The following is a 14,144-nucleotide window of genomic DNA, read 5'->3' on the forward strand; positions in this document are numbered from 1 at the left end:
TGAAACACTCATAGTATTCGAGAAATGCGAATTTTCAGGCTTCATAACATCAATAACGTTTTCTGAAAAGTAACTTTGTCGTATTTTATCGAAGTATGGGAAGGCATCATCATCATAGATACACATTTGTATATCTATACTATATATCCTATGTTGGGAGAGTCGGTAACTATATCGAATTTGCTGTTCAAAATCCATAAACGTCAAGGCGAATATGTTTGTTTTCCAAATTATAAATTGCGATGTTTGATTAATGCATTTTGCTATCTACATCCTCAAGATTGGATGCAACATTTCATTTATAATATGTCTGGCTGGTAAAAGAAACATTTCAGATAGTTGTAAATTTTGTTTCTCTTTAAAAGTTCAATGCAATATTTGAGAACTATCCGCATCGTAACGTTTGCATATGAGCTGATCGAGAGCTTGGAACGTTGATTTAAAAGTTTCGGAAAGACAGCATAGACAAATAAAATATGCCATTATAAAGTGAATGGACACAAATAGCCGTTAAGTGGGTTGCATTCAAAATGAATAGAGCAAAAGCATCAGATTGCCTTTCGTCAATAATATATTGAGATTCACTACATTGTATCAACACTAAGCTTCATCTTAGTCAACTTTGAATAAACTCTTTATCAGTCAGACATAAGCACCGTCAACACAGCATTTGCTTGGCTGATTCATAATGCTATGCATTGGTAAATAAAGAAGGGGAGATTTTATGTAGATGTTAATAGGATGCTTTAAGACTGAAATTCTTGAAATAACTGTATTGAGTCTTTGGTGATTCCCATGTGCTATCAGACCCCCCGAAGAAAGTGTGGAACACTAATATACAAATTTATTGTAAGTGTATATGAAAGAGGAAGAAAAAACCGATTTAACTTACTAATACCACCAACATAGCCAGCGTTCTTTGTACGGAAGATGAGTCTGTCTTCTGTCATGACTCTCTTGCCATTGATATGAAGGGTAATCTTACCATTCTTTTTGCCAGCAGTATTTATCGTCAATGTTTGACGGACAGAGATCCATTCACCGGTAGTGAATTTGAAAGTACCGCGACCCAGGCTGAAGCCATAGTCAGGATTACAGATATTGACTTTATTGTCACACAGATCGGGCCGTTGAACAGAGTCAGGTAAATAAGCATAGACTTCACCTTCACCTTTATGGCGCCACATAAGTCTGAAATACGAATACAGACGTTGACAAATTGCGTACACGATTCAGTGATATTAGTACTACTATAATTACTTCAGCAAGAGCTTATAATTAAGTTTGGTCACTAACCTTGTTGTAAAGCAAGACTTGGACTCTTCACCGCCGGTGCATTCACCGTGGCCTCCATAAAGGCCTGGAAGCTTACCACCTATACATGGGTGAACGGGTAGCGGGTAGACAATTTCAAATTAGTCACGCCAATTGGCTATTTACATCAATACACTGGACAGTCTGTTAAGATATACTACCTCGAACAAAATTGAATCCCTTGGGGAAATAAACACTGTATTGCAATTCGACCGTTTTTACTTTATTATCCAGTTTTAAAGGAGCTGCCTTAAAGCCAAGGCCGCCAATAGGGTTGACTTCAGGGTTTCTGGATCCTTTGGGATATTTGACCCGGAGCATCAAGTCCTTCTTTTTTCTTCCGGAAGGATCACTGACAACGACGTTCTTAAGCTTATCAGCATCTTTCCAGAACCATAGCCAGCCGCCATGTTCAGGAATACCCCAGGCTTTGTCCCAGACACTGCCTTTGCCTACGGTGACTTTTTTGCCATACTTATTCCAATTGTAGAACTTCCAGTATTTGGTCTTTGCAGCTTCGCTGACGGTGATTAAATAAACCGCACATACAAAGAGAAGTATTAAATAACGAGATGGATTCATACAGAATTATATATCGTCGTTGCTATCGTTGTTAATGTTATGTAATGATCGGTTGATGACCGACGACTATTGGTGATCTCTAATGATAGACTGAAACGTATGTAAAGGTATAGTGAAGGAAGAAAAGCAGAAAGCCGAGATAAAAGTATAAGATCAAACTTATCCATTGTGCACAAGAGGAAGAATTTAATAACATTTAGCGTTACACATGTAAAAATATGTAATGTCGTATTCTGTGCAAAAACCAACTTTGTGTATTGTGTCCATTGCATTATCTGTCTAAATTTATTACGAGCAATGGTTTATTTAACCTAAAATGGGTTTTACGATACGTTCTAATATTTGCAAAATCAAAACACGGTTTAACTGAGGATCTTGACATCTCGCCCAGATACGATGCATAGCCATATTACAATTTTGGTCACCAATAAGTTGTCTAACAGTGGATGGTATTAGTTCTGTCATCAGCAATTCTCTGGCCAACTGCTTCTGCTTGTCGTTCGTTTTTGTTGTTGGCTGAACACTGTCACTTGTATTAACTTTTTCTTTTCCTACTCCTCGCTCCTTCACCTCATCATCGTACAAATGACTACTACGTTGGTCTGCTGCAGCTGTTCCAGCTTCTTCTGTATCATCTGGCCAAAAACTATTTTGCAATTGGTCCAACATGTGTACGATGGCATCTGGTGAAATATAGGCTTCAACAAAATCATTGTACTGTTCAGAAATAAATTGAGTATAAGATCGGCGTACGATTTCTCTCAACAGATTCAAAATAGACCGTCTCATCCACGTTGCTTTTTTATTCGTGGTATTAAATCCTGCTGATAGTTGAAAAGTTTCAATAACAAGAGCATACGTTGTTTCAATTAAAAGCTCCACATCCATGGTAGATAACGGCATAGCAGGCTGCTTTTGGTGTGTTGTTGCTGTGGATGGAGGCGAAGGGGACGACAATGACGATGTAGAAATTATCATTGGATGTGGGTCAGTTACAATAGCTGGTAATTCAGGTAATGATAATGAGGATGAAGATGGGGTATTGCTTCGAATGCTTGATGTGGATGTTCTTCCGTTCTCTATAACAGTATTGGTGGCCGTAGCAGAAGTGGTAGAGGAGATTTTGGAAGAGGATATTTTTGTTTTCGCAAGTGACGGCAAAGACGTACTGTTGCTTGACAAAGAGGACGATAGAAGAATCGAGTAAGCATTGGCGACCTCTGCTTTGTATTCTTCTGCAAACGATACATTCTGTTCTTTGGATTGACTTTCTTTTCCTAAAAAGGATAAAATGATAGGTTCTGTACCTAATTCTTCATCTTGCACAATCTTATCAATATAATTTTCTAATTCTTGACTTATGTCCTTAGGCTGAGTTTGTTGTGAATTGCCCTTTTGGAGCAATGATGATGCTGAGTGTGAGGATGGAGGAGAGGATGCTAGAAAGGAAGGTAGTTTTAATTGCAAGGTGCGAATTCTGTTGAAATGCTTGGCACTCAATAGAGTATGAAAACTTTCAAAATCAGCAAAAGTACGTGTAATAACGTATCCGCCGCCTTCAGAGGATGAATGGTGCTGTTGATGTGCTGCAGCAGGTCTTTCAATCTGTATAATATAGAGCATTTCTGATTTATTTGGAGGCAAGGATGATGGCTGTGAAATATCCATGATCGTAAAATTGACAGTGCCCAGAGGGAAGATCATAGCTGGTACGACTGACGTATCAGCATTAGTAGTAAGAGATGAAGAAGATGGTGATGACTGCAGTTCCGTTTGCTGTGTTGTATTTGTAATGTTCATAGTAGAAGGCTCTGGTGTAGCTGGTGGCGTCAGAAACGTATTTTTTTGCATATCAGATTCACTAGGAGTGGAGGTGGTAGTAATAGTTGGTTTAAGAAGGTCGACAATCCAAGCATTTAAGTAGTCTGGATCGCTGAAAGTATCGATAATTCCACCAAAAAGGTAAGTTGCTAAAAGTTCAGTAAATAAGCTTGTTAGAAGGGTATCTGTCGTATTGGGTAGCGTACGTTTCAAAAACAAAGTGCTGAGATTTCTTAATTGCATTTGCTGCTCTTCTGTTGATAATAGCTGAGCAAAAGGTGATTGGGGGTTCTGGAAAATAAATTGCTCTATGGACAAGTTCGATTCTTCCAAGGCTCTACATTCTCTCATGTGAATAATGAGGGTGTTCGCTAATCCATACAGCACGGACATGACAATGTCATTCCTTTCTTGACTCATCAATATTTTTTCTACATTAATCACCATTAAATTCAATCTTTCTCTTGCTATTTTCTGGAATTGCACATCGTGATGTATATTCAACGGATCCCACCAACTGAGGACATAATCCTTCATAATACAATCTAGCAACGGATTGATAACATTTGTTAAAGGCGGGTAAGATAGTTCAACACGTCCATTATTATTATCGTCAATCTATTTTATTTGTAATTTAATAAACGCTATTTGTATGCTTGCATAGAACGGGAATTCCAGTACCTTTTCTTCTGTTTCATCCGATATAGGTAATTGCTTTTTTTTATCAATAAGATATTGCTCGTATTTCTGTAAAGACTGTATATGCTGACTGTCATAATTGCTACTGCTGCTATTGTAAGAATTATACGATCCCAGGGCGAAACCAACTATCAGAAATATCAAAAATTGAAATCCACCGAATAATAAGAATAGGGTATAAAGGAACAAGAATGAAGCCACTAGGAAGGATATCAACTTTTTGCCTGACTGTGAAGGAATATAATAACTTATAGCGGCAAAAAGACTCATTTTGTAAACATAGTAGCAGATGATAAGTGAGCAATTGCGAAAAAAGAAAGGAAGAAGTTACAAAGAGCTGCACATGAATGCATCAAACACTTGAAATTGAGCTGTTTTGCTCTTTCAAAAATTTAAACACCGACAGATTTCATATTTTTTTCTGAAAAAAGCAAAAGTCCAATGCAATTGGGTATTTTGCCGTTTTGACAACAAAATTGAGACTGAAAATAAAATAAAATAAAAAGCTGAAATGATGTACCTGTCATTCATCGTTCCTGAGACCACATAATAGAGAGAAATAAGATAAAGACACTGCTGAAGTCAATTCACCTTTTTTTTATAAAGCCGCTTTATCTTGCTTTTCCTGTTTCTGTTCCTTTCTCTTTTTTCATTATACTCATTGTACTTTGTACGCCACAACGCCATAGAAAAGAAAACGTTATGATTTTTACAAAGATATGTCTGTTATTGTTAGTGTGCTGTTATTGTCATTTCATTCAGCCATCAACAGCATTTTCCTTTGAAAATAAAAAGAGATTTGAATACCTTGTCAATAAGAAAAGAATCAAAAATTTCAGCATTGGCTATTCAAACAATGATACCACATCCACAGCTATTCCACTTGCGCCTGCTCTACCTGTTGGATATGGTCCCTTCTATATCGATGTTCCTTTGAATCACGATAACAATGACACTGGAGTTACATTTAAGAATAGATACTGGATCAATGCCGATTATTACCAACCAGGTGGTCCTATTATATGTAAGTTGACATCATTTTTCGTATGTACACGTTATATGGTCATCTATTCAACATATAATACATCATCTGTTTAGTCGCCAACGCCGGTGAAGCTGAAGTTAAAAGTGCCTCTGTCGTCTTATTTAATACAACCATGGCTCAATTGACAGAGCGCTTGAATGGCATCTTTGTCTATATGGAACATCGCTTTTATGGTGAATCGACTCCTGTTACTAACAACAATGGTGTACAAGATTTGGTAAGGGATATAGAAAAAAGCCATACTTAACTACTACCTATACAATGCCGTACACGAATGAAATCATTCTGAACACCTGCTGGTTTTATTGTATCGCATACGTAGGACAAGTACATTCCTTATCTGAGTAGTGAACAAGCTTTGGCTGACATGGCCTATTTATTGCAAACAATCGAGGTATAGTATCGATTGAAGTATACTGTAGAAGACGAGTATACCAAAGCTGATGATATTTGATATGTTCTTTACTCTCTTCCAAGTTCCCGAGTGAACTCAACGTTCTACCTGTCCCGCAAACAAAGGTCATTGTCTATGGCTGCAGTTACAGCGGTAATCTAGCCGCCTGGATGAAAGACAAATATCCTGACTTGGTCTTCGCTGCTGTTGCCTCATCTGCACCTGTTCAAGCTCAAACCGACTTCCATGAATACTTTGATCCTATCATACGATACGGCCCTTCAGATTGTATCCGCAATATCCGTGATGCTATAGCTTACATTGATTCCATCCTCTTCGGTAATTCCACTGACGACATAGATCAACTAAAGAAACTTTTTGGCGCCGAAGGATTTTATGACGATGATTTCGCTAGTTACTTGCTAAATCCTATGGCTGAATTCTGGCAATACGGCATAGATGACACAACGAACCTCTTTGAAAATATCATGTGCAACAAGATCTTTAAAAATAACAACACGGTTCAAGAGAACATCATCGCTTATGCCGCCTTTTTACAGCCGTATTCCGAACAAACCTACTGTGATACCACGAATTCTACTGATCTTCAGCCCTGTTTTGATACTCATAATGCTACGTCTATTCAAGAGCAGAAATTGCAAGATCCTTCTACTGCTTCTTGGTTGTGGCAGACATGTACTGAGTTTGGTTATTTCCAAGTGGCTCCTCCTTCCGGTGAGCCTAGTATCATATCTCGTAAATTGGCAGTAGCCAGTATGCAACGTCTTTGCCAGCTTTACTTCGGTAATAGTACCAATGTTCCTGAATTACCTGATACTGATAAGACAAACCAAATTTATGGCGGCTGGAATATTAGAAGTAGTTTGCAAAATATGATCTGGATAGACGGTGAATGGGACAGTTGGAGAGAATTGAGTGTTTTAAGTCCTCAAATTAATAGCAACAGTAATTTAGCAAACAGTATCATCTTACCTAAATCGACTCACTGTGCTGTAAGTCCATAGTCATCGTCTTTGTGAGTTGATAAATACCTCATACATACCGTCTCTCTCTCCATTTCATATAGAACTATGCTGGTATCACTTCTGAAAGTCCTCAATATCTGGTAGATGCGCAGAATCAGCAATTCGAAACTCTTAAGGCTTGGTTAGATCAGGCCAACAATACCACTACAGCTACTAAGAAAACTATGTTATCCATTTAGACGAAGTTTTATTGTAATTTATGATTGTAAATTACTCTTGGTTTTTTTTTTTTTTTTCTTTTCCTTTCTTTTCTTCTATACTCAAGTTGCATGTAGAAAATACCATTTCTTGAAAATATATACTTTTGCTTCACATATACATTAGATAGCTTTTTTATTTATACTCTTTTATATATAAATACGTAGATCACATTTTATACAAATATATATCGCTGCGCGATCCTTCTATTCTGTCTTACGAGCAGCAGCAGCTTCGCGTTCACGCTTGCGTAGAGCACGTTTTCTGATATCTAATTGAATATCTATCCAATGCAAAAAAGGAGATACGGCATTTTTGTTAATGATATTAGAGATTATTGTTGTAATGCATACTGGTAGAAGAAGGATAGCTTACTGTTGTTTTGTTTTACCCAGAAATGTCTGGAAAAAACGTTATTAATAGCCCAGTTAGCCAAACCTTGCATAGGATAAGGAGTAGATGTGAAAGGAACATTGGCGCCGCAAGGAACACCGACCTTCTTCAATACACTAGCGACATAATCCTTAGGCATAGGGATCAAAGCAGAGGGTTTACGAATCTTGCTCATAGCAGAAACGACAAAGTAGGTGTTCACATGTTCTACAACAATGCCATCTTTCATCACTTCCATACCCAAGGCTTGAGACCAAGTAGATAAAAAGGCTTTACCGGCTGAATAGACGGATAAATAAGGTGTAGGGACTAAACCGGCAAATGAACCCATATTGAGAATCAAACCACCACGGCTGATGATGATGGATCACGATATTGCCGATAATGTTGTAAGTATGTAAACCTCTGTCATATAAAATCAACAGATACGTAAGCCAACTTACTTTGCTTTCATTTGGGGAAGAACAAGCTTCGTCATCTTCATTAATCCCTTGATATTCACTTCCACAATGTTGTTGATGACGGAATCATCTTCCTCAACAAAAGGTGTAGGAATATCGTGATTAACGCCAACATTATTGACCAAAACACCTACACGGATAGCATTGAGCTGCGTACTAAGGTTGTTGAAATCCAATGCATCTCCTTTGGTGAAATCCATGGCGTAAATTTTGGTTTCCACCCCATATTTATCAGCTGTTCGTTGTGGGTTGTTGTTGTTTGATCGTTAAAGGTTAGAATAACTGAGCAAATACAACACATCTATTCTCTAACTCCGTTTCTCTCTTCTTTTATCTTTCTTTTTCATTTGCGTCTCCTGTTTTACTCGAACTTACAGATTTCCTTAGCAACAGCTTCCAACTTGGCGGGTGTACGAGAAATCAAGAAAATATTAAACTTGTTTTTTGCCAGTTGCAAAGCAAACTCTTTTCCAATACCATCCGTTGCACCAGTAACGACTATTTATATCCATACAAGACGTTAGCGGGATCTGCTTCACACTCGTCATTCCTCATTTGTCAACCAATCTTCTTTTTACCTGCCCAAGAGCCTTGGCCTGCACCAAACTTTTTCAGCTGTATAAAAAAGAAATAAAATTTTTTAGTTTACGGCGTATATTGAATCCATAAGCGTGTCAGAGACTTTAAGAACGCCAAGCATTTCATGCAACAAAACGTAAACCTTACAGAAGTACCCTTGGCGATATAGACATCGAACACAGTTTTCAACAGACTCAAAAGCTTATAACCAATATACGCTACACCGATAGCGGCGAAGACAGTAGTAGTATTGCAATTGACCATTTCAAATTTTACACGTTGGTTGTGGTTGAATCGATCCTACAAGCTGATTTTTGTTAAGGGCTTTTGCAAGTCTAGCTAGACAGAAAGAAAGAAAATTGACCATTTAAGAACATTTACAGTTATTTTTTTCCGACATTTGGTGGATGTAACAAAAGGCACACTCCGCCAATTGTTGGGTTTAAATCCCCAAAACGCGTGAATTTCAAACAGTTGATATTTACTCTTTAGCCGTTCATCGCCGTTCATCGTCTTATCAGCTTTGGTACAGTATCATCACCTTGGATCTTTCAATGAGAAGGTGTGATTTGCTCTATTGGCTGTTATTTGTCCAGAGAGTATCAACTAATGAAGGGATCGATCTTTTACAATCAAATGCTCAAATTCCTGCTGTCGTGTGACATTCGCACAAAAGTTTCGAAACACATAAAGATTATACTTACTGTACAAAACAAGTAGCCAGCGAAAATTAAGGACTTGAATAAGTACGTTATAATAGAGAAACATCTCCTTTGAATGCTTTAAGAACACTAACGAACGCAATTCAAGCATGAAAAAGCCCAGCCAAATCTGTAGTGAAGAAAAGCAGCGTCTGTATTGAAAACTCAGTGGTATTGCATCCAAGAGAATATTGCAGATGTTTTAGTGACTTCCTAGGACATAATGGTCAAAGTACGCAACATATTTATTCTTATAAGTCGGGCGAAATAGGCTGCGTCAAGTCGAAAATGCTTTTTGCGAACTTGCTGCTACCTGATCCCGAAAAAAATATCATATTATACAACTGAATTCTAGGAAAAAATCCTATCTTTGACATGTAATTATGCCATTTATCCAAATTCTTCCGTCAACATGTTCTTGTTCTCTCATTTGGAAAAAAAAAACCCCCCACACCAGGTAAATAACTTAAGTATTTAAACCGTTCCAGAACGTAATAATATTACCATTTCTCAATAAACAGCAGTAATACTGTGTTCACATAAGTTATATCAAAGGCCTGTCTTGTTTTATGGTAGACTACCAGTAGAAGCTTGTAGAAGCAATGCATTCTTACTCAATAAAAAGTTATGTATAAGACTTTTAGTATAAATGATATTACGCAGTGACAAATTTCAGGCTTATGACGTAAAGTGTTTTCAATTGCAGGCTGATTTTACAGATGTATAAATGTTTTTATTGTAGATACTGTAAACAATCATATATAATTTGAATAAAAACATGAAAAATGCTCTAAAGCGACACATTAGAACGCACCGTATCTGTTAGTTCGACATAGATGAATCGAGGGTTGGTAACTTGCGAAATTTGGATTACTGGAACGGGAATAGAAGTAGGAATAATAGCTACAGGAACCGGGTAGCGAATTTTCTCCATTTTATTCTTGATTTGGTATGTTCATTGTTTTTGTTTGTTCACTTATTAACATTGTCAATGTTTCAAGCAGCTCCATTACACAGAGCCGTTTGTATTTTTCGTCGTGACAGGCATTTCAGCTTTACGGTGCTCAATGTGACAATAGCCCATTTTTGTCATGTCAACCTGGGTTGATGATAATGTTATTGTCTGTTTGATCGATTGAACACTAAATACTTGTACCCTTTTTAACGTCGAAAAGCTTGCATCGAGATATTTTCGAGCAATACAGTTGATGAAAGGTATGGCTGAGTTTAAACGTTTAAACATGTCTTCATTGTATGCTCCATGTCTTCTTTCTCTAATCCGCTAGATGCCTCCATTGATAGAAGTTCATTACGTTTTACAATATTTTAAAAGCCAATGAGCACCAAAAATTGCCTGGTGGCAGATCCTAAAGTTTCTAGTCAGATACATCCGCAAAATGAAATGACATAGACCGCCAAAAGCCTGTACTGATCCAGTCGCATTTTCGGGGTCCAAAATACAAAGGCGCGAATCTCATTGTGGAATTTCACAAAGTATTGGGAAAAGCATTTACCCCAGACTTCCTTAATTTAACTCTTAAATGTTGACGCTTTCAAACAAGACCTGTCTTTTTTTCCTTTATCATTCATCAATTTGAAGTCTAATATGCTTAGAAACCAACGTTTATGTTTACTTACAAGGTCTATGTCAACTTTGACTCGTGTTCGTAAGTTTGTCGAATCGCCAATGCTAATTGCTTGTGAAAGTGATTGACTTAAACGATCATTCGTACCTCTCCGCGTACCCTAAAAAAAAAAATAGAAACGAAGGCTGCACCCGCTGCTATTGGCCCTTACGGTAAAGCATTTTGCATCAACAGAAACTGATTCAGAACATTAAAACTCATAACAATAAAATAGCTCAAGCTATCAAAGTAAATGATACTGTCTACACTTCCGGTTCTCTTCCTGTTGTTCCTGAAACTGGTACTTGGAAAATTGCACAATTTTATTCTCTTTATGAATTTTTCCATACACTTATCCAATCTCTTCTCTTTTTTCAGGTAATGTCATTGACGGTGGTATTAAAGAGCAAACACAACAAAGTTTGGACAATTTAGCTGCTGTCCTTAAAGAATCTGGATCAAGTGTTGATAAAGTCGTGAAGACTACAGTTTTTTTGAAAGATATGAATGATTTTGTTGCTATGAATGAAATCTACGCTAAGGTAATACCTCTACGATTTTATTCTTGAGATCCGTTCTTCTTACGCAAATTCTTCCAATGAAATAGTTCTTCGGTGATCATCGTCCTGCTCGTAGTGCTGTTGAAGTCGCTCGTTTGCCAAAAGATGTTTCTGTTGAGATCGAATGTGTAGCTGTCACTAACAAATAAGCAAATAAACATCTATAGCATCTGCTAATTTATGCTACTAATGACTGATAACATTGCTACGAGACCTAGTTGGTCTCAATAAAAGTACAAAATGATGACAGTTTAGTCCGTTGGACCTTGCTTCTTCACTCTACAATTTAAATGGGAAGGTCTAAATGTACATCATGGACTCAAATACAGACTTTCTCTAAGTGTACAATACTCTAAATTGCACACCCCGCCCCCTATCAGCTGCGAAAAGACTAGTACAGCGGTGACAGACAGCCAAAAGCACTGTAAAGAGTAGATCCGCTTTTATCGCCCTGCAGGTCGGAAGTAATACTTGACATACTTGCTTTTCGTGATAAAGATTGAGATGTACTCTATTGAAATCATGCAACATTTTTCCTTCAATATTAATACTTGTTACGTCTTGTTAACACTTTAAACTCATTAAGAGAGAGAATACTGCACTATGCAAGTTTGAATTGCATAGTATTAAGGGAAAAATTAAGAGACGGAAGCATGCATCTGTTCGGAAGTGACCCCAGATTTTGGATCCACTTGTTTTTACAGAATGCGCTGTTTGAATGGTCGTAATAATAATGTTCAGTGGTAATGACCGCTTTCTTTCCCTTTGAGTTATGCATTTGGAGTTTATTTTCGTCCTTCTTTCAGTTCTCTTCTTCATTGAGTTTCCTTCATCCAACGGACTATTTTTTCGGAAAAATAAGAAAATTGTTATTGAATACCGGCAACACTTTTTCTTTCAACAAATCAGTGCTATACAATTCTTGATGAATCACTAAATGGATTCCGAGGTGATCAGAGTAAATTGAGCTGAAAACAATATAAAGAATACAAAAGTGACAAGCGAATAAGTTTTCAGACTAAGAAAAAAAATGATCCTAATAGTCCTTGGCCCAACCTCATTCAACCAAGAAAAGTAAAGAGCATCCTTGGCAAGCTAACCACAACAAAGGTAAGTCTATGTTATAGATGATAAGCTATTTCACCGCACTACAGCAAACTCACCTTATTTCTAGATACCTCACATTTTTATGGAAGAAGAGCCAGCTTAATAGAAGTTGTTCAGGACCCTTATGAAATAGAATATTGTTACCCTATCGAACATCCAAACCCACCAAGTATCAAGGTATACTGTCACCACACAATATCTTTCTTGAAATCGTAATTGCTAATTTTGAAAAGTTGTAACCGCTTTTTGTTTCTATCTTAGCCCACCTCATCATTATCAACCCCTTTAGTAGCGCAACAAAAGGAATACAACAGAACAATTGATGCTGCTGAGAGAATTAAATTTCTTAATGAAATAGAACAGGCGCGGGAAGATCTAGAAAAATTTAGAAGAAATATGGCCGGTTTAGTGAAGCAAATGGACAATATGACTGTAGATCTGGTAACCATTAAGTTTAATGACTATTTTATTGAAGGCTATCGGTTTTTGACTAACATGCTTGTGAATTGAACAGGAAAAATCAAAGGATAGAGTATGTAAGTTATCTTCAAGGTTGGAGAGATAGCTGGTTTCTCTCTCTCTCTTTTTCTTTTTTTTTTCTATTCTCCTAAAGAGCGTTTTGTTGATTAACATTTCATTTCTCCGAAATTAAGTGGAAATTGATCAAGATTTGACAGCTACGCAGGAGGTCAATGTCAATCTTCAGGTTTTATTAGAGAAAGCAGTTAAGACGCAGAAGGAATCCGACATATTTGCTACTCAAGCTATAAAGAGCATGTATTCGGATCTAGCTTCTGTAAAGATCAATCTAGCCCCAATACCTTCATGCGTTCAAAGTATCATTACTGATCCATTTATTGTATCTACATATATACAGGTCATTTTTGAAAACAATCAACTGCAAGGAAGACTAAAGTATATTGAAGACCAGCAGAAAAACCAGAAAGGAAATGTTCATGATATTGTGAAAAGAATGAATGAATATACACAAATGCTTGAGCAGGCTCAAGGCACCATTCACATGTTGCAGGAACCCAGATTGGTAAAATTAGCTTCCATAGCTTCCTCATCTTCAGAAACGACATTATCAAGGCGAACCAGTATTATTTCGGACGGAGATTTTACTTCAATAATATCTAATTCAACAGATGTGGCTAAAGAAAGTTCGCAACACGACATAAATTCCAACCAACCTACTATTTTGGCAAATGGTCGGAAACAGTCTTCATCATCTTATATGCAAACATCACGCCCCGTCTCACCATTGATAAAGCCACAACAAGGATTGAAAATGCTATTTAATAACAACAGCGGTGACCAACTGGGTTTGGGTTCAATAGCTCAACGACGATTTTGAGCCAAACTAACTAATGCAACACTATTTACACATATTCATGCTTTTATAATATACCTTAACATAATGTAGAATTAAAAAAAAAAACACTACTACTTAAACCCATTATTTCTGTAAGAACAGGATTAAACACAATATTGTTCCTGAATTCTCCTTGATTTGCATGGAAAGCTGAGTTTTCTTCGTGGCTTTTCGCTCGGGTGGTCACAATTTTTGGTTTATTGCATAAAGACTGTTTTCCTTAAAAAACAGAAGTATTGACTTT

General features: G+C 37.1%; 7 protein-coding genes across 7 annotated transcripts; 3 read left to right on the forward strand and 4 right to left on the reverse strand.

The window, feature by feature from the left end:
- Nucleotides 1-739: 739 nt before the first annotated feature.
- Nucleotides 740-1,821, reverse strand: BDF20DRAFT_805967 (uncharacterized protein; the record flags this gene model as incomplete). Its single annotated transcript, XM_053076512.1, has 4 exons — nucleotides 740-831; nucleotides 893-1,191; nucleotides 1,297-1,375; nucleotides 1,473-1,821. Coding segments are annotated over 4 exons (819 nt in total), but the record flags the coding sequence as incomplete, so codon positions are not given.
- A 218-nt stretch (nucleotides 1,822-2,039) lies between these two features.
- BDF20DRAFT_226589 (PXA domain-containing protein) lies at nucleotides 2,040-4,902 on the reverse strand. Its single transcript, XM_053074957.1, has 2 exons — nucleotides 4,399-4,902; nucleotides 2,040-4,335 (listed from the first exon to the last, which is right to left on the reverse strand). Exons 1-2 carry the CDS (start codon nucleotides 4,684-4,686, stop codon nucleotides 2,203-2,205), a joined length of 2,421 nt encoding a protein of 806 aa, XP_052931201.1. The 5' UTR covers nucleotides 4,687-4,902; the 3' UTR covers nucleotides 2,040-2,202.
- Nucleotides 4,903-5,031: 129 nt separating this feature from the next.
- BDF20DRAFT_900307 (peptidase S28) lies at nucleotides 5,032-7,140 on the forward strand. Its single transcript, XM_053082726.1, has 5 exons — nucleotides 5,032-5,440; nucleotides 5,515-5,678; nucleotides 5,784-5,855; nucleotides 5,939-6,868; nucleotides 6,943-7,140. Exons 1-5 carry the CDS (start codon nucleotides 5,119-5,121, stop codon nucleotides 7,078-7,080), a joined length of 1,626 nt encoding a protein of 541 aa, XP_052931202.1. The 5' UTR covers nucleotides 5,032-5,118; the 3' UTR covers nucleotides 7,081-7,140.
- Nucleotides 7,116-8,867, reverse strand: BDF20DRAFT_900311 (uncharacterized protein). Its single transcript, XM_053082727.1, has 6 exons — nucleotides 8,680-8,867; nucleotides 8,532-8,568; nucleotides 8,329-8,451; nucleotides 7,936-8,188; nucleotides 7,475-7,845; nucleotides 7,116-7,382 (listed from the first exon to the last, which is right to left on the reverse strand). The coding sequence occupies exons 1-6, from the start codon at nucleotides 8,794-8,796 to the stop codon at nucleotides 7,306-7,308; spliced, it is 978 nt and encodes a 325-aa protein (XP_052931203.1). The 5' UTR covers nucleotides 8,797-8,867; the 3' UTR covers nucleotides 7,116-7,305.
- Nucleotides 8,868-10,193: 1,326 nt separating this feature from the next.
- BDF20DRAFT_900314 (uncharacterized protein) lies at nucleotides 10,194-10,549 on the reverse strand. Its single transcript, XM_053082728.1, has one exon. It carries the CDS (start codon nucleotides 10,474-10,476, stop codon nucleotides 10,243-10,245), a length of 234 nt encoding a protein of 77 aa, XP_052931204.1. The 5' UTR covers nucleotides 10,477-10,549; the 3' UTR covers nucleotides 10,194-10,242.
- A 143-nt stretch (nucleotides 10,550-10,692) lies between these two features.
- BDF20DRAFT_900317 (endoribonuclease L-PSP) lies at nucleotides 10,693-11,669 on the forward strand. Its single transcript, XM_053082729.1, has 5 exons — nucleotides 10,693-10,900; nucleotides 10,996-11,031; nucleotides 11,094-11,159; nucleotides 11,237-11,400; nucleotides 11,466-11,669. Exons 1-5 carry the CDS (start codon nucleotides 10,840-10,842, stop codon nucleotides 11,565-11,567), a joined length of 429 nt encoding a protein of 142 aa, XP_052931205.1. The 5' UTR covers nucleotides 10,693-10,839; the 3' UTR covers nucleotides 11,568-11,669.
- Nucleotides 11,670-12,228: 559 nt separating this feature from the next.
- BDF20DRAFT_900320 (uncharacterized protein) lies at nucleotides 12,229-14,078 on the forward strand. The gene is made up of 7 exons (XM_053082730.1): nucleotides 12,229-12,376; nucleotides 12,462-12,528; nucleotides 12,593-12,702; nucleotides 12,787-12,966; nucleotides 13,040-13,061; nucleotides 13,179-13,321; nucleotides 13,403-14,078. The coding sequence occupies exons 1-7, from the start codon at nucleotides 12,356-12,358 to the stop codon at nucleotides 13,880-13,882; spliced, it is 1,023 nt and encodes a 340-aa protein (XP_052931206.1). The 5' UTR covers nucleotides 12,229-12,355; the 3' UTR covers nucleotides 13,883-14,078.
- The last annotated feature ends 66 nt before the right edge of the window (nucleotides 14,079-14,144 follow it).

The sequence above is a fragment of the Mycotypha africana genome (genome assembly GCF_025528875.1).
Source record: "Mycotypha africana strain NRRL 2978 chromosome Unknown BDF20scaffold_15, whole genome shotgun sequence".
NCBI classification, from domain to species: domain Eukaryota; kingdom Fungi; phylum Mucoromycota; class Mucoromycetes; order Mucorales; family Mycotyphaceae; genus Mycotypha; species Mycotypha africana.